This window comes from Haemaphysalis longicornis, unplaced genomic scaffold (genome assembly GCF_048455015.1).
Source record: "Haemaphysalis longicornis isolate Haplotype H1 unplaced genomic scaffold, Haemaphysalis longicornis Haplotype H1 scaffold_9, whole genome shotgun sequence".
NCBI classification, from domain to species: Eukaryota; Metazoa; Arthropoda; class Arachnida; order Ixodida; family Ixodidae; genus Haemaphysalis; species Haemaphysalis longicornis.
Window position 1 is genome coordinate 52640892 of NW_027526460.1, and position 22287 is coordinate 52663178.

General features: G+C 47.4%; 1 protein-coding gene across 1 annotated transcript; it reads right to left on the bottom strand.

Moving 5' to 3' along the window:
* Positions 1 to 6813: 6813 nt before the first annotated feature.
* Positions 6814 to 17956, bottom strand: LOC144152566 (uncharacterized). The gene is made up of 6 exons (XM_077683872.1): positions 17802 to 17956; positions 14562 to 14649; positions 10900 to 10985; positions 9759 to 9863; positions 8342 to 8395; positions 6814 to 6982 (listed from the first exon to the last, which is right to left on the bottom strand). The coding sequence occupies exons 1-6, from the start codon at positions 17877 to 17879 to the stop codon at positions 6845 to 6847; spliced, it is 549 nt and encodes a 182-aa protein (XP_077539998.1). The 5' UTR covers positions 17880 to 17956; the 3' UTR covers positions 6814 to 6844.
* Positions 17957 to 22287: the final 4331 nt, after the last annotated feature.

Below are 22287 nucleotides of genomic sequence, written 5' to 3' on the forward strand. Positions count from 1 at the left end.
TGCGTTTCAGTGACGGGAAGGTCGCCATCAGTGAGGCATAGGAGGTTTCGCTTCAAAACATTGCATACCCCCACCAGTAGGTGTAGTGGTTCTGCAATATAGCTTCACTGCACAACCATTTTCACAAGGTCTAGATCAAGGCTTTACAGCGAAGCTTTGGTGTCCTATCTGATGCCGTGGTGCACCAATACACCCTGCAGGGAAGCCAACTTTCTCTGGCGATCTTGATGAATGATCGTGGGTGAAGTGAAAGAAGAAAACGCTTCCCGTGGCCGGAATTGAACCTGGGACCCTCGCGTTATGAGGCCGGCGTCTATCCGACTACTCCATTTCGACATGGTCGAAACGATCGCAAAGCAGCAGGTACCGATTCGCGCCGTGCACCCCAAACCTAAACGTTAGGCCTGTGGAGTGCACACCAGAGAGTTGGTGTGGGTATTTTAGAAAAGTGGTGCGTACCTCCAGTGTCGCACATACTCGCAGTGTGGGATTGGCCAACCAGAGAATCCATAACGAAAATGCTACGCGCTCAACCATCGTCGTCGTTACACGGAGGGGTGCATGATTTTTTGTTTGTTTGTTTGACGCAGTGGTGAAGTTATTCTCTATCATGCGTCAGGGAACCGTGAGCGACTAGTTTTTTGTTAGTTTCTACATCCCTGTTAGCAACATACACCCACGTACGTGCCTCGCGGAAGAGCCGTTCTGTAAATAGTAATGACCCGCGTCCTTGAACAAGTTTGTATGGCTGTGAAAATCTGCAGGCTGCATAAGCCCACAAGGGATTGCAAGCCAAAAGGCTGGCATGCCTTGTTTGCTCTGGAGAGCAAAACAAACGGTGAGGAGTATGCGTTTGTTTTGACGTCACGCGTTATCGCCTATCCGCTCGCCGGAACATTTCCTCCCGTTACGTCTATCATCGGGCGAAACGGGGATGTTCAGGACCCACCAGTGATGCCGAAACGTCGTCGACAACTAAGTTTTCGACGGGAAAAAATCCCTAAACTTTCGGCAGTTTCTTTTGTCGCCTCGCGGTTTCTTGCACAAATATTTGTATGCTAGCCACTGACATGATGTAGAGACCAGCGAGAAGGAAAGAGAAAGCTCTTTAATGGGCAGGCTCGAGAGAGAGAGAGAGAGAGAGAGAGAGAGAGAGAGAGAGAGAGAGAGAGAGAGAGAGAGAGAGAGAGAGAGAGAGAGAGAGAGAGAGAGAGAGAGAGAGAGAGAGAGAGAGAGAGTATTCTTTAATGCGACCGAAGAGGTCAGCCTTGCATAATGCTGCGCTTGCCATGTTGGTGAGCACGTAATGATGGTTAAGTGCTAAAACGAATAGTAATGATAACAAGAAAGGCAAAAAGAAAAACCATAAGACACACGCACACACATATATAAAAAAATTGGCAAAAGAGGCAGTCCCAAGCTAGCATCAAGTCCAGAGTCTCTAAGGAAATGCACAAGAGCTTCTAAAACCCCGCACCGCACTGTCTTTGCTGTTCCAGGGGCCTAAAAAGTCTTTCATGCTGATATTCCTCGCCCGTAGTGAATGTCACGCCGTCATTCGCGCGGAGGAGAAAAGCGGACAAACACAAGAGGTCAGCCAGGCCAGCCGCCTGACTTGCTCGCCAGATGGGGGTGAAAGTGACAGGAAACGATATAAAAAGATGCCTTACGTACGCATGACCTACCATAGAGAGTGGCACTTGTAGTCAGTGTCTACTTCACGAGCGAACACCTCCCGGATTCCATAGACAGAAGTCTCCCAGGAAAGAAATTTTTCTTGTCCGTTGATTTTTAAAGCGACGCTTAACTACTTTCGTCCAGCGTTTTCGCCGAGAGTGCGCAAGTTCACCTTTTGACCGCAGACACACTCCTTGCGACACAGCCCTTGAAGCGCATTACGTCACTCACCAGGCCCGCTGTCGGCGCTGCGCACAAGGCCCCGTTTTCAGTCGTTCCGCTCAACTGATCAGCTGAGCACCCGCGACCGCGCGCCGCTCAGCTGATAGGCAGCCGTCCAACCCCGCAGCGTCCCACGCATGCGCCGCTGGGTTGTCTTGGGCTACGTACGTGACTCGACTTGCGCCCGGCAATGAGGAACGCCGGGTTCGCCGTGAATTAGTGAGAGCCTGGCCTCCTCCTGTGAGCGTTGAACGGCACCGAACGGCTTTGAGCCATGGTCGGCAATACAGCTACATCAAAGGTTAACCGAGCGCAACCAAGACTCAATCAAACTAAGACAAGCTTTTGCTTTGCATATCCAAGGTTAGCTGAGCCAAGCCGCAGCCATTTTTTGCAACTAATTGTCTCAACAAGGGCGGTACCCTGACCTTTCTTGTTTAATTCTATTACACGGTGAGATGAGGTTACCCTGGTATTCTGTATCCTTGGAGGAGATCCTTGAAATCGATTTCCTCATGCATAAGCATTGCGGAATCTTCCTCTGAGCCGAGTGGAGGAGGTAGCAAATGGAGTCGAGGAGGGACTCAATACTGCCCTTAGCAAGATTATTTGGGCCGAGGCTATATTGCGAAGTGTATGTTCACACCTCTGCTTTCCTTTGCTGTGGTTGCAAGCATTCCTTAACATGATACGACACGCATCAATTATTCAGTCGGGCTATACAATATGTCAAGTAGGTTAGTAAGCAGCGTATCAGTCGATAGTTCTACTGCTTTAAAGCTTTTTATAGCCAAGCTTTTTACTTATATCCCGTAAGTGTTCGGCCGCGACCGGTGCTGTCAACAGAAAACTCCCGCGAACAAATAAAAGAAGACACTGGCACAGCCAGGAATTGTACCTGGAACGAATAGAAAACGGAGCGAAATCCCGTTGTCTTACCGATTGAGCTACGAGCCCACGCGGAGACGGGGGAGACAGTCGGTGCACTCGCCGAGCAGTTCTGCACGTTTACCCCCTGCGTTCTCCCTGAATGCCAAGTGATAGCGCCATACGACATCTCGCGCCGCTGTGCGCTCCGCCCACGGCGTGTGTAGCGGCCATGTGCGCGCCTTGCGCATGCGCTAGGAGTTACAAAAATTAAAGAAAGCTCACACCAACGCATGGAATCTCACTTCTCCGTCTCTGCCGCCGATCACGTCAGCTCCGTCGGTTGCGGCAGAGACGGAGGAGAAGTGAGTTCGTCTAACACTGGGTTTGGGCTTCCTTTAGTTTTATAAAAGAAGAGTTTCCACTCACGTGCTTCACCAATACAACTCAATCAATCACCGTTCATGCATCATGCATTGATTTAAGCTTACCAAAGAATATCTTTTTGAAGTAATAATGGGTGTGGGTAAGTGCACTTCACTTATCTATGGTTTCACTCTTTGTATAGCCACGTGCGTGAATTCAAATGACGTCTCATGAATAATCGTCGTGGGGGTCGTTTACAGCTTCGCTTTCCAACCACCTTCACAGGGTGGATTGACGCGCATTTTTTACGCGTGAGAGTATATGCCCACACTTCGAAGATTAATGTCGCGGGTGTATGAAGACTGAAGATTAGCATCGTATACGTGCATGTATGAAGCCTGTCAACCAAGGGAGCGTGAAACCGGAAAATGAATATGGTGGTGTTTCAAGCCATGTGTCGGCGGCAGCCAAGAAGCAGCAGACTAGGCAACGTCGTTCTGTCGGAGCGGGAAGCCTCTCAAACAAAGCCAAGGAGGGAAAGAATGCTGTGCGATCAGCAAAACGCGTTGCTAGGCAACACCCATGATGGTCGGTGTGCGGCGCTGCAGCAGGGAACGTTCGAAGCGCGCGTCTGCTACTGTGCATAACCAAGCGGCGCTTTCTTCGCTAGAGCGCTACCTCTCGTATTAACCTTAGAAAAATGATTTTCAATTACACACTTGATGATGAAGGTTCTAATCTTGATAATACGTGTCACGGGGTTTTGAAGCTGGTCGATAAAAGTTAACACAGCACCAAGGAGGAGGTTAAGGGCGAAGCTGTCATTGCGGAATAATGTACTCAATTGTGCTGTCTTGAAGTGGGCTAAAAACTAAGAAAAATAATTGGACAAACAATTGTATAGACGATAAGAGAATAATCAAGTCAACAATGAAAACAGAAATGAGAAAAAGTACTCTTGCGCGAAGAGATGGCTCACTTCGGGGAATGAACCTCTAATGTGTTTAATCTTGTTGGCGAGCGAATTTTGAGTATATGTTAAATGACGCAGTGGCATTTGACTCTGTTTAACAGGAGTATAAGCTCACCATCGGCGCGTATAGTGATTTTCACGACTTTCAGAACGCATTCGCAGTCTCTATAACGAGAATTTCGTGTTTAATATGAGCCACCATGACGCGTTTACGTGAGAGGAGTAAGACTGCGTTCTCTGCAGCACAGAATGCCCGTGAAGCTTTACGTCGCGCTCAGTAACTCAATGCAGAGGGCCTTAATGTGCGCTCGATGGTTCCTTTCGAAGGTCGGGCGGCTAGGAAAATAGGCCCTTGAAGCATTTCCATGCACCCGCTTGTTGAAACTGATGCCAGATGACTATTACGGATACCTTCAGGGACTGAAGGGCCAAAAAAAATGGGCCCATCTCCCCGCGAGGGGGACTCGAGTAAATGCGTCGCATAGGGGGTGGGTGTATTGCGTTAACGTTTAGTGTTTGGGGGGTTGGTGGTATCACGTGTACACCACGCAGCTATCACGCCGCTAGCACGCCGCTGAGTCGCCAACGCACGCCGCTGACGACGTAGTTTGAATGAGTCAAGGATATAAGGCGCGTTTGTAGCCTTTGATTCTGTGTCGGTTTTGTGGCGCAGTGGGAAGAGCACCATGAACCTAGCGTTCCGCCCACAGGTAGTGAATGCGTTGTATCAGCAGCTTCTTGACGTAGTTTGAATGAGTCAAGGATATAAGGCGCGTTCGTAGCCTTTCATTCTGTGTCGGCTTTATGGCGCAGTGGGTAGAGCACCATGTACCTTGCGTTCCGCCTGCCGGGTCGTGGGATCGAAACCAGGTGCCGGTAACTGTTATTTCTTTTTATAGTGCAGGGGGAGGCTGGCTGCTGCGGATGCCGACGCACGGGTGACATCGTGAGTTATACAAATGCTCTGCATTTAAAAGGGCTGATGCCTCATAGCTGTTGATTCCGAAATCAGACGAATTCGGAAAGAACACCGTCGTGGCTTGTACAATGTCTACGTATGGACTCCCGGGTGATGTCCAACATCTTATCATGGATTGCCCGTATCCTGTGATGTAGCGGTCGGCTTGGTTTGAAGTACTGCGAAGGAGAGCCTCCCGGCACACCCTTTTTGGAGGAAGCAATATACGCGACTAACATTGCATTCTTCAGCGAGATATCTGACGCCTATAAGCTTCGTTCCTGAAGGACTCAAGCCTTTGTGACTCTTGGTGATGTGTTTGACGGCACACGTTGCAAGGATCTGCCGGTCCGCCAACGACAGCACACATGCGCGCACACACACGCTCTCTCTGATGAGCGACTGCGAGCAGTTTGTGTACCAGAACTTTGAAATCCAAAGCACAGTCTTCACGCTCGCTTGTCGTTCATCTTAGTTACACATTAAGGGGATGAGTTGCTTCAACTTTTAAAGGCGATAGTCTTTCTTGGGCTACTTGAACGCAGAAATTTTGGTCTGTCTGTCTGTCTGTCTGTCTGTCTGTCTGTCTGTCTGTCTGTCTGTCTGTCTGTCTGTCTGTCTGAAAGCTTCATTGGTGATTCATGAGTACCTTGTGCGGGACAGTTGATCGAGGACGTTAGTACGCATCGGCCGCAGAGCTGGGGGTCGGGAAGGACCTGACCGTCGCCACTAAATAGGGTACTTCCTGTCTCCGACAGTTGGGGCCCAGTTATCGGACCCTATGGGTGAGCGGTAACCCGTGGCAGGGACCGCATATTTGGCAATTGGCACTGTCTGATGCCCTCGCTGAGCAATCAGTCTTGGAAGAGAGTCAGACAAAAGGATTGGAGCAAAATTGCTTCCCTCATTCCCACCCTTTTCCCATAACCCAAACCCGATGCCCAAGTTCCCGTTCCCAGCAACCCACCCTATCCGGCTTTTTCCTAGGGGGGACAAGAGGGGTCCCCCCGGGCCCGCTCCCCTGGTGGTGGGTCGCAAGAAAGTCTTTCCCGTTAATTTCTCTCCACCTTCGTGTGGACAAAATTCTCTTTGCCGGTTGGCCCTATTTTTGTACTGTTGCAATTGGGTATAACCGGTTGTACTTCGTGTGGTACCGGGGAGCTATTGAAAGCTCCATTTACTCATGTCTGTCTGTCTGTCTGTCTGTCTGTTTTGTACATGTCCTCTTGTAGCATGTTGACGCAAACGGCGCGTTTACAGCACACACGGTCAGGGCCCAAAATTTGCAAAATAAACAACTTTCTTTTCCCCTGGCTTTCGAACAACCACTCCTGTTCACCTTTACACGCTGGATATACAGACGATCGTCTAAATTGCGCAATGCGGTATTTCGAGTGGCCTAACACGAGGGGTATATTTCTGGTCTACGAAGCGGATACTCGAGCCTGGCTTCACGGTGCTCACTACAGAAGATCTGCAAACTTCAATGTGCTCCCTACCTACCCACTACCCCTCACAGGCATATAGTGCCTTCCTTTCGAGTATGAAAGGTTTACAACAACAACGGCACACATTTTCGTCATTGTCCCCTCCTCGCCGTCGTCACTGTCATCATTATCGTCGCAGTCGTCTTCCTGCCCCCATCTCTTATCTCATCCCATTATGCTCCTCCGCCAGACGACAACAAAAAGTTCGCCTTGACAGCAGCGTCGTATATAAAAGGAACACACACACAAAAAGAGCCTCCGACTCGGTAGCACTCGTCGTGACTCAATCCGAGGTCAGTTTAATCTCATCGAAAACAGGCTGGTGGTGTCGATCCCCTCCTCTTCCTCGTTGTCCATGTCGTCGTACAGGCTGGGATTGCGCGGCGATTCCAGCTCTTGATAAAAAGAGGCCACGATGCAGACGAAGTAGATCTGGGGATTAGATAAGGAGGGACGTGAAAGCATGTGGATGACCGCGTTAAGCAAAAACGCCTAGATAGAGGGGCGCTTAGCCATCGTGCACACCCTGTTTACGTGAATGCAACACGAGCGTGGCGTGACGATCGAGCACCGCCAACACCGTCCTTGTACAGCCGGCACGGAGTTGCTTACATGAATTCCGATAAATTTAGGAATGACGCTGTAGCTGTTTGTCCCACGCTCCGCTCACTTCATTTTAGTCAGGTACAGCTTCACGGCTCATTGCAGTTATTTCAGAACTGATTACTCTGGAGTTATTCAGTGTAATTCACAGTAGTATTTGCGCACAGCTGGGGTCGAGAGCGACAGCTCGCTTTCTGCGCAGTATCAAGCTTATAGCACTCTCCCGCATGTTCAGGAGCCATGCAAAATATCCCATTTAAATATAGAGGCAGTGACTTTTGACAACGATTAGCACAAAAATTATGCAGAGTTCTGCCAAGTATTTTACAGTGTTCATATTCAAGTCGACTCCTCGCTGTATGCGAAATATAAGTTTTCTAGCAATGGTTTTACTTAGTCCCTAAGCAGTTGGGGATGGTTTGGGGGACGGGGGGGGAATGAACGACGACCATTTCTGCACACTCTGCTTGTTGACCTCGACGCAGCGCGACTTTTAAACTTTGACAGCCGATAGTCTTTCTTGGGCAACTTAGGCGCGAAGCTTTTGCCTGCATGTCGGTTCCTCGATTCAGCTGGTCGGACAATTGAACGAGACGTTAATATATAGGCAAAACATTTCGAAACTCCTAAATCTGGTAGTATACGTAATACTTGTCGAGATTGTTTAGCAAAAGGAAACATTATGCATATTTGAAGCAAATACATAACAGAAACTGGCACTGTTCGTTTAATTTAAAGTAGATTTGGGCCTAACTCTTGCCATAGCAAACACAGAAAAAAAGTGCTTAAAAACAATATTTCGTCGACGAAATACAAAAAGGGCTCGCGGTGAAGCCTGAAGCGCGTGGATCGAACGCCAAGCGAAACGGTAGCAAAAGGTACAAGCAGACGGCGCGCCAGAAGTGCGAATGCGGCAAACTTGAATTGAATTCAGCAAACCTTTACTGCGTTTATCATTGGAGGACGGAGAGAGGAAGGGAAGAGCGTGAGGGGTGGGCAAGATGAAGGGGAGAGGCAGTCACGTGGCAGGAGCGGCAGGTGACTGTCGTCTTTCGACGACGTTTGCAGCAAAGCGAGCTGGTGCTCGGCCAATTTCTTTACCGAGGTGTGTTCTATTTTACGTGTGATTTTCTTCCGTATAAATTTGTGCACCCGAGGGCAGGGCTCGCTGCGTCCGCACTTGCGTACCTGCGAGATGGTGGCCAGTGTGAAAAGGATGCCGAACGTTAGGGCCTCGCCGTGCTGTCGAGTTGGGAAACAGAGGAGAAGAGGGAAAAAGAAGTTAGCGAGAAACACGAATTTGAATTCGGAGGGGGCACAATAACAAGCAATGAGGTTGTTATTTTCACATACAGTAAACCGTCGATTTAGCGAAGTCATCAGGATAGTAAACTGACTTCGTTGTAAACAATAATTCGATAAAAGGAGAAATGTTTGCTCTTCTTTGAACTGTAGTAAACAACGAATAGAATTCGAATAAAACGTTTGAAGTATACGTAAATCTAACTTGCTTTCGCATGGCAGAAGACATTTTAACATATCAGTGTATTGCAGTATTTGACTCACGTGTGGTTTGGCCCACGCCTTGAGCGTTACAAAATCAGAAACGTACAAAAATCATAAGAGGGAGCAAGAAGACCACTTACACCATGTCAAAGTAGGTTAGCTGTTAATGTACCTAAGAACAGCAATAGAGCACCGGATGTAACCAACTCAGGGAACATACCGTGACATGCTTGAAATACATAGTTCGACAAGCGTACTCACGAGCTTTGGCCTGACGTCAACCTCAAGACAGTTTCCTCGTCCTCATTTAAACCTCATCCTCACGATTGAGGTAGAGTTTTCGTGTAGGGAAGCTCAACTCAATCGACGTCCGCACCACAACCCAACCTTGGGCCCCAGCGCGACCGCAAGCTCGACCGCGCCTGAACTTCAAACACATGGGTGGTTTGTATTTGCGAACCTCTTAATTCCAAGATAATGAAACGCACATCCTGCCATTGTGACGGAAGTGTGAAATTTTCGCTATTCTGGATTGTTTTAAAGTGGACGCCGACAACACTGTTGACCCGGCGAAAGCCTTTGGCCCGTGAAAAACAACGATAAGTAGCGAGTACACAGGGAACGTTTAAACAAGCACACAGTGTTCAGAATACCCGCACACACAGTTTGAAGCTTATATTTAAGAAAAATGTTATCACGAATAAACCTGCTGACTGTTTGACGTACACTTTGAGGGCGGTTGTTTGGAAGATGCGTTCGACTTTGTCATGAGAAACAAGAGTGGCGAAAAATAGTTACGTATCCACGGGGAAAAGTGAGAACTTCACTCTAATCGCAGCCTAAACGTCACTCAGCCTCAAGGTCATCGGTGAAAGTTGAGGTCAAAGGCCTTCAGCCTTTTTCCCCTATCACGTTACAGCTTGTGACTTTAATTTATCTCAAACTCCAACTATAAATATTGTGGCAATGCGTTTCATGTTAAGGTGGAAATTGTTAGGTCGACACTTCACGAGGCTGCCACGAAAAACGAGGTTTACAGTCAATTTCATTATGGCATCAGTGCCAACTTCTGCATATGTTTGAATGAGGGTTAGCTTACGTCTAGTTGATAGCGTTCCGTGACCAGGTGAAGGCAAATGACCTGGACTACGAGCACGCCAACTGTGTTCCATACGAGCCACGGTAATGTCAGGTAACGCTTGGGCTGCACGGATGCATAAGGTAGCACATTATTGATAGCTTCCTCGCATAAAAGAAGAAAAACACAATGCATGCTCAATTAGAGGATTGCTGGGTTGTAGGATAAATGCTTAGCATCCATAACGCTTATGGAAAATTCTCTATACATAACAGTTTCCTTTTTCTTTTTATTATCGCACGCTTCCATCCGCAGCTTATGCGTTATATTTGCACTGTCCTTACAAGGTGGGATTGGAAAGGGTGTAAGGGCGCGGCCAGTACAAGGCATAAGTTGTGGTTACACGCTTGTTCTTCTTAGGGACAAAAGGAAGGGAGGTGGGGATTACAATTATATGAAGTAAAGAAAGAAACCCAGGGGAAAATAACACCACAAACAAGAGAGAATAGGACGATGGACAGAAAACTAAAGAAGTAAGGGATGTGATTGTATGAAATACGGTGTAGGACAAGAATCTCCTCCGCCGCTTCAATAAACGTTTTCCAACCCAATCAAAAAGTAAGGGCAAAGACTCGTCAGTAGAGATAATAATCCAATAGAGAAAATTTGGGGAAAGAGATTTTTGCTCCTGCTGCGGATTTTATACATCACATGACTAAAGCACACCAGATCAGCGGCCCACGGGTACGGTGGCATTCGAAGGTGCACAAGTTGGCGAAAATTCACCACATACTACGTATGCTCGACAGGTAACATGAAATTGTGCAGATCAAATACGTGGGGACGGCCTAACTAGATGGTGCAACAAAAGAAATAACCATGTAACGTGACTCCAACGTGCAATTTTGGCGTACATCTCCAGGACACAACATTATTTCTTATGCAATGCGAGAGAAAATCGTCTATTTGCTCTCAAGGCCATGGGTTCCGGAGCCGCGCTTATACCCCGGGCCGCAAAATTTCGAGCTTCCCTGTATAATGTGCGTGGCATGAAAGATTGCCCCATAAAAATGTACCCCTCTTCCTCATCCGCCTCCTTGTCCTCACAATAATCACAGTGATCATCATCACCATACTGCATGCACGAATCCAGCATTCTTACCTTCACTGTAGATGCAAACAGGATGGCGCTTACGATGATGTTGATGACACATTCGCAGCTCAGCACGACCAGCACGTCGTGCAACACTGCGCAAGGGGGAGAGAAAAGATGATAGTTTGCTGATTTTAACTGAGAGTGGTTATTGAACTCCCAAATGGGTCCAAAATATCCCCAGTCCACTTCTTTTCCACTTTCTAGTTCAGTAAATCACTCACTCACTCACTCACTCACTCACTCACTCACTCACTCACTCACTCACTCACTCACTCACTCACTCACTCACTCACTCACTCACTCACTCACTCACTCACTCACTCACTCACTCACTCACTCACTCACGTAGTCATTCAGGTGGGGCGAGAAAGGCTGAAATTAATTAGCGCGGGGAGTTGAATAATTGGAAAAGTGAACAGAGGCTGGGCGAAATAAAGGCGTATTCGTTCGTTAACGAAGCTTACATGCACAAACTAACCCCGTGTTAAATGAAAAGCTCGTGTGAATATTTGCTTCGAGGTGTGTGGTTCAAGACGCGAGGAGAATAGGGTCCTCGCGCGCGAAGCTTGGGAATTTTCGTGTTTAAAGGGGACAGGGTAAATGAAATCCTGTTTTCAAACGCAGCCTTTCCTTATTCCAGCTGAAAACTCGATTTCCAGCCCCTGTGACATCGGCGTTGGCAGCAGTTACCGGCATGCTACTACAGTCGCAGTTAGACAATACAAGTTAACCATGATAATCGTCGTGACGTCTCGCAGATTGTCGATAGTTCCTCTTTGAGAGATAAAAGAACACGCGGGTCATTGAACTTTAACATAATGATGCAACAGACCACACTAAGCCAAGATAACGGAATTGTTTTCGTTGACACAACGCGACGAATGCGCAGACTGCTATTGTGTGAAGCAGAGGCGTGGTCCACGTCAGGCAGCATTGCGTCTGAGAGGTGCAAGACGCATAACATTCGGCTAACTCTTCGCTATCCCTTGATGAAACACACCTTGGCACGCAAAAAAAAAGCTGTATATCCAGTCTTAGATCTTTGAGAGTACGTGAGCACATCGTGCCTCTCCCTCGTGAACTTATAGCTTGGCCCAATGCGGCGTCGCTCATACGGCCCTCGTACACCGTGCCAACCACGTCCTTACCGCTGTAACCATCTCAGTGGCCACATTTGCTCGTTTAGCCGCGGCATTTGCTGCCTCACACCTCATTAGTTCCCGACCGGTATCGAAATTTCGTCGCCGTCATTCCCATTCGTTTCTCTTTTGCCACCATGCTCATTTCTATAGGCTATATTCACTGGCGATGCCCGCATGCAGGCAACCCGTGTGAGTGCGCCGTCACTCGTTACGTCGGGTTCCGCGGGTTGGCGGTACTTGTCCATGCTAAGTACACGATGTGTGTTGGGCGTTCCAAACTCTACCCCACCGAACGCAAGTGATGCCTCGACTCTAACGTGATTAATAACCTATATGTTGACACCACCGTTGACAATCGGGTGGAAACGGAGCAGACGACGCACGCTGGTGGTTTTTTTATTTTTTTTCTGCGGCGTGCAGGCGCAGTGGCACAAGCCGCGCGATATTCGTGACGCTTCGGCCATGTCCGTGGCCGTTTACAGTGTTGCCAAGCGAAGAAATTGACAGCTAAACTTTTCAGTGAATACGATATATATAGGCCTTTGTGTGCAAGACAGGCCTTATAAAAATAACTGTAAAGGTGGCCCGTGTGCGTGGCACAGACATGAGGAACGACATTAGCTTACAATGCATCAGCGATGTCACTCACACAAAAAACCTACTTCAAAATTCTCTCCTCCCTTCTTTTTTCCTTATATGAGGCTACCAACCTCCACCTGGTCAGCTTGGCGTGACTGATATTTAAGAACTTTAGAAGCGCTGCATGTGCATGACGTACACGTGGTCAACGCATTGACATATATGACAATCTTTCGCGGTGACTGATGATGGCTTGCGTGTAGCTGCTTGATTAACTTACGCCGCGTCTGCGTCGACGACAGAGGCTAACTGGTGTCTCCGTTACCTCTCCCCGTGTTGGCGAGCGGCGCAACTTATGTTCGCTTACCTACCTAACAACGTTAGCTTACATTTGCATACTGAGCCAATTCCTTGGGGACAATTAGGTGGTGTATACGCAACAGAAAAAGCTGTGTTAATTTCAAGCGCAAAGGTTAAACGTGTGCCCATGCAAAGCCAATGCAATTGACTATCCCAATCGCTTACAATGTGCTCATTGTTTGTGAGACCTATCTTAGCTGAGCGGAGCTTGCCTGGGGTAAAGATAGTAGAGAATGGCTTGCCACGCTCCGGGTAACTAACACTCAGTACTAGAACGCTGTAGTTCAAGAGCCGTGTACTTAACAAGCAAACGTTCAGGTACGAAGTCGTAGTCAGGTACGAGGTCGAAGTCGCACCCCTCCGTCTAACGACGACGATTGTTGAACGCCAAGCTTTCTCGTGACGGATTCTTTGGTTGTCGTCCGAGTTTGGACTCAGTTTCTAACATGTCGAAATGGAGCAATCGAATGTACGCCGGCTTCATAACGCGAGCGACCTAGTTTGATTCCGGCTACTGAAACGTTTTTTTTCTTTCACTTCACCAACGATCATTCATCATCATCATCATCGTCAGAGAATGTTGACTTTCCTGCAGGGCGTTTTCGCATTACTGACGCCATCAGTGAGAGCACTAAAGTTCCGCTTTAAAATGACTTTCAAAGGTCGTTGATAGGCGGTAGCCTTTTGTTGTACACTTCCTGTCTGATGGCTAAGCAATGATTAGCAATTCAGGGCTCGGAAAAACCCGAAATTCAAACTGTTGTCCAACATTCGCCAAGTTCAGTCATGCCACGTTCAGACTTATCACTGAACAGGGATATCGTCAGGTACAAACGTACGAAATAGCGCTCAACGTAATTTTGTTGGTCGGGACCTCGGGTGACGATACAGTTTAGAAATGCTATGGCATTTGCAACAGCCGTGAAATACCTCGAATGACGTTATTCGAGCGGGAAAACAGTGCGAAGACCAGGAGAGAGGGAAAAATCTTTTGAGCAAATTTGTAACGTATATGATGAGCAGGAATTTCTGTATTGCGTGACCACCTGTACTAAGTACTTGTTTGGCTTGCTGACTACATTCTGAAAGCATTTAATATTTGTAAAAAAAAAACGTGAAAAAAAGTGTTGCAGGGTCTGTTTAAGTGATATGGCACACAAAGAGGTATCCGCTTTGTGAACGTTATCTAGTGTGTTCAGCACCACAGAGACCTAAAATAATCGGCGGCAAGAGAAAGCACTGCCTTTGAATAATATTTACTCGGTACCGATCCTCAGTTATCGTTATCGATGTGCGCTCAAATAATACAAACAGGGCCAAATAATCGACCCTTCACTTCCGTGTTTGCGATGGCCCTTTTATCACTGCGCTTTCACTTCCCCGTATATGTACGAACCTATACGGCAGGAGGATTGCCTTTGTCTTCGGAACAAGATTGCCAGCAGAAACTGAAATGCCGGGGTACTTTGACCAGCTGTTTGCTCTTCGGCTGCTTTATTCCTAATCAACCGTTGTGCGGCATCTGTTCTGTTTACCGTCCCGTCTGCTAGGCTGTTGAGTTTAAGGGGTTTAAGGTTTCTCTCTCACCTTCGTGACTTTCGCCCACCGATTCTCTCAGTGCCTTGGGGTCTTGCAGAGTTGTGATGTAGAGAAGAAGCATGAACGCCCTCACGGCCTGCGCATATTTTAACAAGAGCGAGTATGAGGGGTCAGAAGTTAGGGCGTGCAACTTTGCACCCTTAGACACTTAGTACAGGTTCCGTGCTGAGTTAATCAACAATGGCATCAAAAAGAAGTCTCTCCGAACGTTACGGCTGCGCGATTCAGGATGGATCCCGCGAGGCCAAGGATGGTGGTTCGACTCCCAGCCGCGGCGGCCGCTTTTCTGATGGAGGCGAAGCAGAAAACGCCCGTGTGTTCGAGATTTCGGCGCACGTTAAAGACCCCCGGCTGGTCAAAATTAATCCTGAGCCCTTCACTACGGCGCGTCTTATCGCCTGTGTAGCTTCCGCGCGTTAAATCTCATAATCCATGAATCATCTTGCGATTTCGGCGCCACAGTAATGTCGTCTTTCAATGCGAGGTCCGGTGGCGTCTTGCTTCGTGTTAAAGGGGCCTTGAAGACAAAATACAAGTTTGTACACTAAAAAAAATACTGCCTTGTCCCGATAACATTGATGCCAATTTTATTGCAAACTTCAAAAGAAAAAATGAAGGAAGCTTACACGAACGCGTAAGACTTCAAGGTAGCGAAGCTGTACGAAATTTTCACGACCATCACGACGCTTTAGGTTCATGATTGCAGCTGATTTGCTTTTTCTTCGCTACCACAACGACCTTTGCTCCATAATTGTTGCGGTGAGTGTGAGATTCCTCCATTTATTTTTTTTTTTGAAGAGATAATCATTGGACAACAGTTTGGAGGGGCGTACGCCATGACATGACTTTCTCGTTCCGAGAAACTGTTGCCACGATTACGGCGAACGCCGGAGTTTTTTTGTTTTGTTTTGTTTTGCCAATCATGGCCAATCTCCCTAAGTGGTACGCCTGGCTTGACAAACGTGCGTCAAGAACACGGACACACGAGCACTCGGAATTTTCTTGGTGTTTTTAATAACTGCCTGGCGGTCGCCGCGAGGCACGCGCTGACGTTTACGCGCTCACGTGCGCTAGGAGTTTTCTTGGTATTTTTAGCTGCGGACCAAAAGTCTAACGATTTGCTAAACAGCTTCGCTGTTAAAATCATGCACCCCTCCGTAAAACGATAACGATGACGATTGTTGAACGTGAAGCTTTCTCGTGAGCGATTTCTTTGCTGTTGTCTGCGTTTGGACTTTGACTCGCACGCTGTTTAAACTTTTGATCGCATCGGCTTTGGCTTTCACCCTTCGCCATTTGATTTCGCAACAAAAAAGGCTTTGCGTTCAACTGTCGTCGTCGTTAGACGGAGGGGTGCATGATTCTTCGGTCTACTTTTGCTCGTATATGCACCCCTCTCCAAATACAAATAGCTTCGACCATATCGGAATGACGCAATCGGATAGACGTCGGCGTCATTACGCGAGGAACCCAGGTTCGTTTCCGACCACGGGAAGTGTTTTTTTTTTTCACTTCACCCATGATCATCATCATCATCGTCAGGAATGTTGTTTTTTTTTTGCAGTGCGCTTTTGACGCGACGTACGGCATCAGTGAGATGTAGAAAGCTTCGCTTTAATCACGTAGATATTAAGAAAACATACGAAGCAGTGGCCACACCCCAGCCACTTTTCGACGATTTCTCTACGACGTCATACATGACCGGCGTGTCGTGACGTCACACAATCTTGTTTGTGCCGTTGACGGTCGCTGATCTAAGCCACTCCAAACAAACATGAATACGCGAGGTTAGTGGGACCTCTAGCTTCGTTCAATTTAATGGCAATGGGCCATTAATACATTGGTAACTATGTTTTAAGTGCTGACCCATATTACGCCACTCCTGTCCGTATGACGTCACTGTGGCGCGAAATTTGAATTTTTTAAAAATATTTCTTACGCGTATTTTTCTTTTGGTTAAGAATACTTCTTCCGACCGGAATGAAGCTAAGGGTGTTACCAAAGTCATGTTCTTTCAAATCAAGCTATGTTCTATTTTGTCTTCAATGGCCCATTTAAGCGTAACATAGTCAAGCGTGGGATCAAGACCCCGCTATTTACGTGAGCGAGGAGCCCCATACATAGATTGTGAAGCGAGGAGCCCCATACATAGATTGTGAAGGCATGACCGTGATCCTCATGTTACGGAATAACGTCGTAAGTCGTATACTCAGCGTGAGAAGCGGTATTGTTGTCCAACGACTCATGCCGGGTGGAGAATTCCGTCGGGCACAAAACGGGAAGTTAACCTAAGTTACGCAGCAGTCCTAGCATTTCAAACTTCAGTGTTAATCCCTGCTTTTAAAGAAATGCCTAAGACATAGAGCATGAACAAAATTGATGCGTGTATACGTTCTCTGGCGGACATACACGCAGATGCTCAGATATTTACGAGCACCAACTGAGTAAGCAAAACTGATTTGTCTGATTATGTAGTTTAACGCACCGACGCTACAGAGGCGATGAGGCGCGCCGTAGTGGAGGACTCCGGATTAATTTTGACCACCTGGGGGTTTTTAACGCGCGCAGAAATCTCGAACACACCGGTGTTTTTGCTTTTCGCCTCTACCAGAAAAGCGGCGAGTGAACAAAACTACACGTTCCGGTGTGTTGATGTTGCAGCAAATATATACCGCGTAGCGTAATACCTTGTGGATGAATCTCACTCCCCCACAAACGGGCCCATCACCCGTGCTAAAAAATGTCTAAGGCATTTACTGTGACCCTCCTCGCCCCCTTGCGCCCCCAAATTGAGTAAGTAACGAAGAAACCACCGGTTTTCTTGTACAAGCGTCTTGGCCGCACTCGAAAGTTGACATATCGCTTGTGATCCTTCGAGGCACTGTTGCAGTTTGCGTGGCCGGGAAACTTTGGGCAAAGTCTGTACACTCAACCAAAGCATTCGAACTGCATTCACCCTCGTCACAACGAAGTCCCCAGAACAGAAAAGTGAATTTTTTATAAGCGATACTTCGTTAATTGCGGTGGTGATCTGCTCCCCCTGCATCGCTGTTTGGACCGTGTAAAACTACGATTAAAGCGAGAATTTTGATAAGGGGATTTCGATATACGAAGTGTTTATGCTGCTTCGCTGTGCCAGTAATCGCGTTATGCATTCAACGCAATTACCGTTAGCGAGCCAGAGTCCTGTTGGCGTGTGTTCGAAACTATAGTGCGAACTTGACTTACGATGTAGAAGATGCCGACGTAGCGTGCGCCTATCTTCAGAGAGCATCCGCAACAGCATAATTCTTCAAACAGGGCCATCCAGGATTATCCGACGATGTCTGTTAGACGTCTCGACGAGGCAGACTTCTTCTCAAGTAATATCACAGTTTCTTCTTCGCTGTCGTCTGCACAGTCGCCTGTTGGGCAAATAAATTCGTATTTCCTTTCTTTCTTGCAGGCTGGAACTGTTATCATTGTCCTGCTAAATCTTATTTTAAGATGGATATTTTAAGATATAAGCACTCATTCACCCTAACACTGTTGCTTGAGGTATGAAGCTGGAAAACCATGGCGTAATATCAAAAGATGGTCTACACGTCGTTTCGTATTTATTTCCGGGTGTGCGTGCGGCTTTCCACATTTTAATTTATTTCAGGCATAATTTGTTTAAATGTGGTGGTGCGCCATGGAGTAACTATTTGTTTACAATATACGGATAAAGTTTTGTCGAACAACAAAAGCTATGGTATTTCTGCTTCGAGTACGCCTCGTCTGTTTCACAGTAACAATGCGCACAAGTAGAAACGCTTTTATGGCACCCCAGAGTACGTCTTACTGAAATCCATCCTGCCAACAAACAATAACGTTGAAACGCAACGCCCGCGCCTTAATGAGCCAGCGCGAGGTCTCGTCGCAGGCGCCAGAGACATACCTGAGCGTTGGGCCGAGTTCCTCCCGAGCCTCCTTTTGTTCCCCGGCGTCGACTCCCGCCGGTCCGTGCTCCCCGGCTGACGGATGCGGCCCATATTGACGAAAGCGAACTCGCTCGTCACGAAAGGGTTCCGTGGCCGCGGTTCCCCGAAATAGCCGACTTCCCTCTAAATCGATAGCGGGAGCACGGGACGAAAAACAGTGCTTCGTTACCTGGGACTGCCTCCGGAGACGAAGAAGGATCGGGACACGCTGAGACGGGTTGTTTGTCTATTTGTTTCAAATAACTTACGGATCTGGGTATGGGATGTTACATTGGGATGGTGAGAAGAAGGGGGATGAGGAGGTTATACTTTGCAAGAAATCTAGTGGTGAGATGTGATCGATGCGTTTCCCCTCTGCCCGCGTTTAAACATTCCTTAGGAGTTATCGTGGCAACGTATATAAGTGGAAAGGTCACTTCATCCTCCGGGTGTGCCGACGGGAGGCAACGGAGGAAACACGAAGGGATGGCGTGGCAACTTGCAGCGTTATGATGAAGAGTGTGGAAGAATTGGCGTGAGGTTCCTCGAAATATTACGTGACCGAGCTAAGATTATACACTCCATCATGAAATATCCGAAAAATTGTGGCATGTCTGACATCGGATTGAACGATTGGCTTTCAGGCCTTCCCTCTAACGGTGAAGAGAACCGTTACCTTTTTGAACTACGGAACTTGTGACATTCAAGACACGAGGAAGCAGGGTCACATCATTTTTACTCTCACCTGCTGGTATCTGATTTCGCTCTGTTGATGCTTACTACTGTAAGTGTTTTACGTCTCAAATCATTACCAGCGTGCATCACAGCTAATTTGCGCGGCACCTAGTGGGTAGCTTGCGTCGGTGGCACGCAAATTGCTCGTCGAAACGCGTACACACCTTGGCATACGCTGCCAAAATTGTATACAATATAAAGTAAAAAACTGCGCGATTTTGGACGGCCACAAAAAGGGAGGGAACACATGACAGGCGCAGACAGACAGACGGCCTTTTTGTGGCCGTCCAAAATCGCGCAGTTTTTACTTTACGTTGAAGATGCACCAACTCGCCCACCAACAAGTTCTTCTAAACTACTTTTATACAATTTGCTTCAAATAACAGTATTTTTTTGTACGCAGGAAAACAAATGTGCACCCCTATACAATCAGAGGTTCGCTCTGCATCGGCGAAACAGCGTTGACATACCGCACCAGTGGTCTCGCTGCTTTTTTTTTTATGAACGTTTATTTTGCGGCATATATATGGGGGTATTCTACCTTAACCTTACCTGGACACTGCGTCGCATTTCCCTCGGTTGTACTGAAAACTGCCCCTTTGAACCGAACCCCTAGAGACACAGCGAAAATGAGCAGCAGTCGACCCAGACGACGTAGAGCAGCACCGAGTCGCTGCTCGGGAAAGCGTAGAGCAAATTTACGAGCAGATGGCATCGCGATGAGCGGACATCAACTCTCACAATATCACTTTGCCTGCACCGAATGCGTCTTGTCAAGTGAACATTATCCCGGTCTGTTGCCCAACGATGTAGTGTCAATAGCTACGGCCCAAATGAATTTGCACATGCTGTGTAAGACACGTCTTCTTCCCGTGTTACAGAGGAGTTTATGTACTGCGCAACAGTGTGTAAAACATATCAAGAGCTCCGTCCAGCATCTTTAATAACCTTCGTGCAAACGCTTCACAAGCTAATTGGCAGACCATCGCAGAATGTGTTGCCACATATAGTGACATTGACAGACATCTCAACGGCGTCAGAAGGTCGCAGAAAACTTCTGGACGAAACAACCGACTTCAGGTGACCATCCACCAATATTCAAACCGATGGTTTTACACGGTGGCCATCCATGCGCGGTAAAAGTGTCGGCTGTTAGGTTGGTGTGTTCATCTTACCATCAATAAAGGGACCCTGCAACACTTTTCTACCTTTTTTCTAAATCCTGAAGGTTTTCAGAACGTAGTCACAAAATAGGGGGTCACAAAATACTTCTGCCCAAAATTAGTTCTACATCCATCAGATAACTTAGAAACTTGCTCAAATAATTTTTTCCCGGTCTTGTTTCCCTAGTCGCCTGTATTCACGAGTGAGGTGTCTAGCTCGGCCCCACAGATTGACCAGGTAAGCGTTCATGGCAGGTGTGTCTTCCGAGCATGTGATGGGCTCTTTCGAGGTTTGGGCAGCATTCTGATTACGCTTTATGAAAGTAGGAAAGTCTGTTGCTGGGTCTGATCATTCTTTGAGAATTTCACCTAGTGTGGACGTGCCCACATTTTGCCAAACGTTGCCCAGAAAGCCTAACAAACATTAATCCCAACACCCTATACAACATGAAGCACATACTGGACTAGACGGATTTTTATTACGCAAAATTCCCGCTTTTGCAATTAAGAGTGGTCTGGCGCAAGTAGTCTAACTGGGGCCGACCCCGGTGAAGACTTTCAGACCCGTATAACAAGAATCCTCTCTTTGAATACGGACCCTGATTAGCAATTCCCTTCCTTCCATACCCTCTCCCCACCGTACGGCACACGCCCTCCTTGCTCCAATAAAAGTTTCAATGAATCAACACGGTCTCGGCGTTCTTCGAGCGCTAGAATTACGTCATTAGAGTGGTGTCGCGACTATTGGCCGGCTTCCTTCCACTTGCAGCAATACGCTACTTCAATAGCCACTTAAAAAAAAAAGCGCCACAAAAGCAAAGAAGAAACTGAAGGCGTTCTGCTGCGACGAGCAAATCACGCAGTGCCGGTTGGGGATAGCGATAACTGCAGCTTCCGCAGTGCTTCCAGGCGTTAAGGAAAGAGTGAAGGCGTTTATCGGAAGTGTTGCACGGGCCCTTTGGGCCTCGACAGGTCTGTAGAGAACACGGGAGGGAGAGGACGAGAGCAAAGAGGAAGATAGGTAGGAATAAAAGGGTACGTGGGCTGATGGAGTGGTGATGATTACAGGAAGACAAGGGGCAAGAAGGAAAGTGGGCGGGGGGCGGGGTCAGGAGCTCTGCAACATTTCCCACCTGATGTGGCCGATGTAATGTTGGGAATGAGCGCGAGGCGCATTGTGCGTGTAGATATAAAACCAACAACTCTCTACCTATGCGAGGAACAGAAACAGCAGTGCTAAAATAAGAAACGTTAACGCTGGACTCGCACGTTTGAAGAAGTTCGGGCCGTGGTTGGATGCACAAATGGAACAACAACGCTATAAGAAGGCTCTTTATTGAAGATCAGAGATTTCTGCTGGCGTTTGCAATCGCCTAGATGATTCTCTGCTAGGGATCGCGGATGTAGGGAAAAAGGCCCTAGAAAGAGGTGGGCAGAAAAAAAAAACAATAATAAAAAAAAAAACACTGGCGTGGCTTGACGTGCTTGACAAACTATTTTTCAGATCATGTCGTCACAGAATTCACAATTTTAAAATGCGACCAATGTCCTCCAAATAGGAAAACAAATTTTTTAGAGCCTGAAGCTGCTTTGAGGGGCAAGTCCATGGTCCTAGGATCGTCTTAAGAGTTAGTCCTTGTTCTTGGCGTTCATTATCTTAAAAAAACGGGATATTGGTGCCTCGTAAGCCACACATATATCCCATCTGAAGCGGAAGGCCGGAGGCAAAAAATAAGTGCTTGCAGATGTAAGAAACGCTGTACAAATAAATTGAACTATTCTACGAGTGCCTGCGAGAGGAATGTGTGCGTATGAGTGCGTGTGCATGAGCGTGTTTGTGTCGTAAAGTTAAAGAGAAATGCAACAACATACAAA

Coding starts and splice junctions, on each gene's coding strand:
- LOC144152566 (XM_077683872.1), bottom strand. CDS start 17,879: ATGGCCCTGTTTGAAGAATTATGCTGTTGCGGATGCTCTCTGAAGATA. Junction 14,650..17,801: donor ACGTCGGCATCTTCTACATC/GTAAGTCAAGTT, acceptor AAATATGCGCAG/GCCGTGAGGGCGTTCATGCT. Junction 10,986..14,561: donor GGTGGGCGAAAGTCACGAAG/GTGAGAGAGAAA, acceptor CCCCTTGCGCAG/TGTTGCACGACGTGCTGGTC.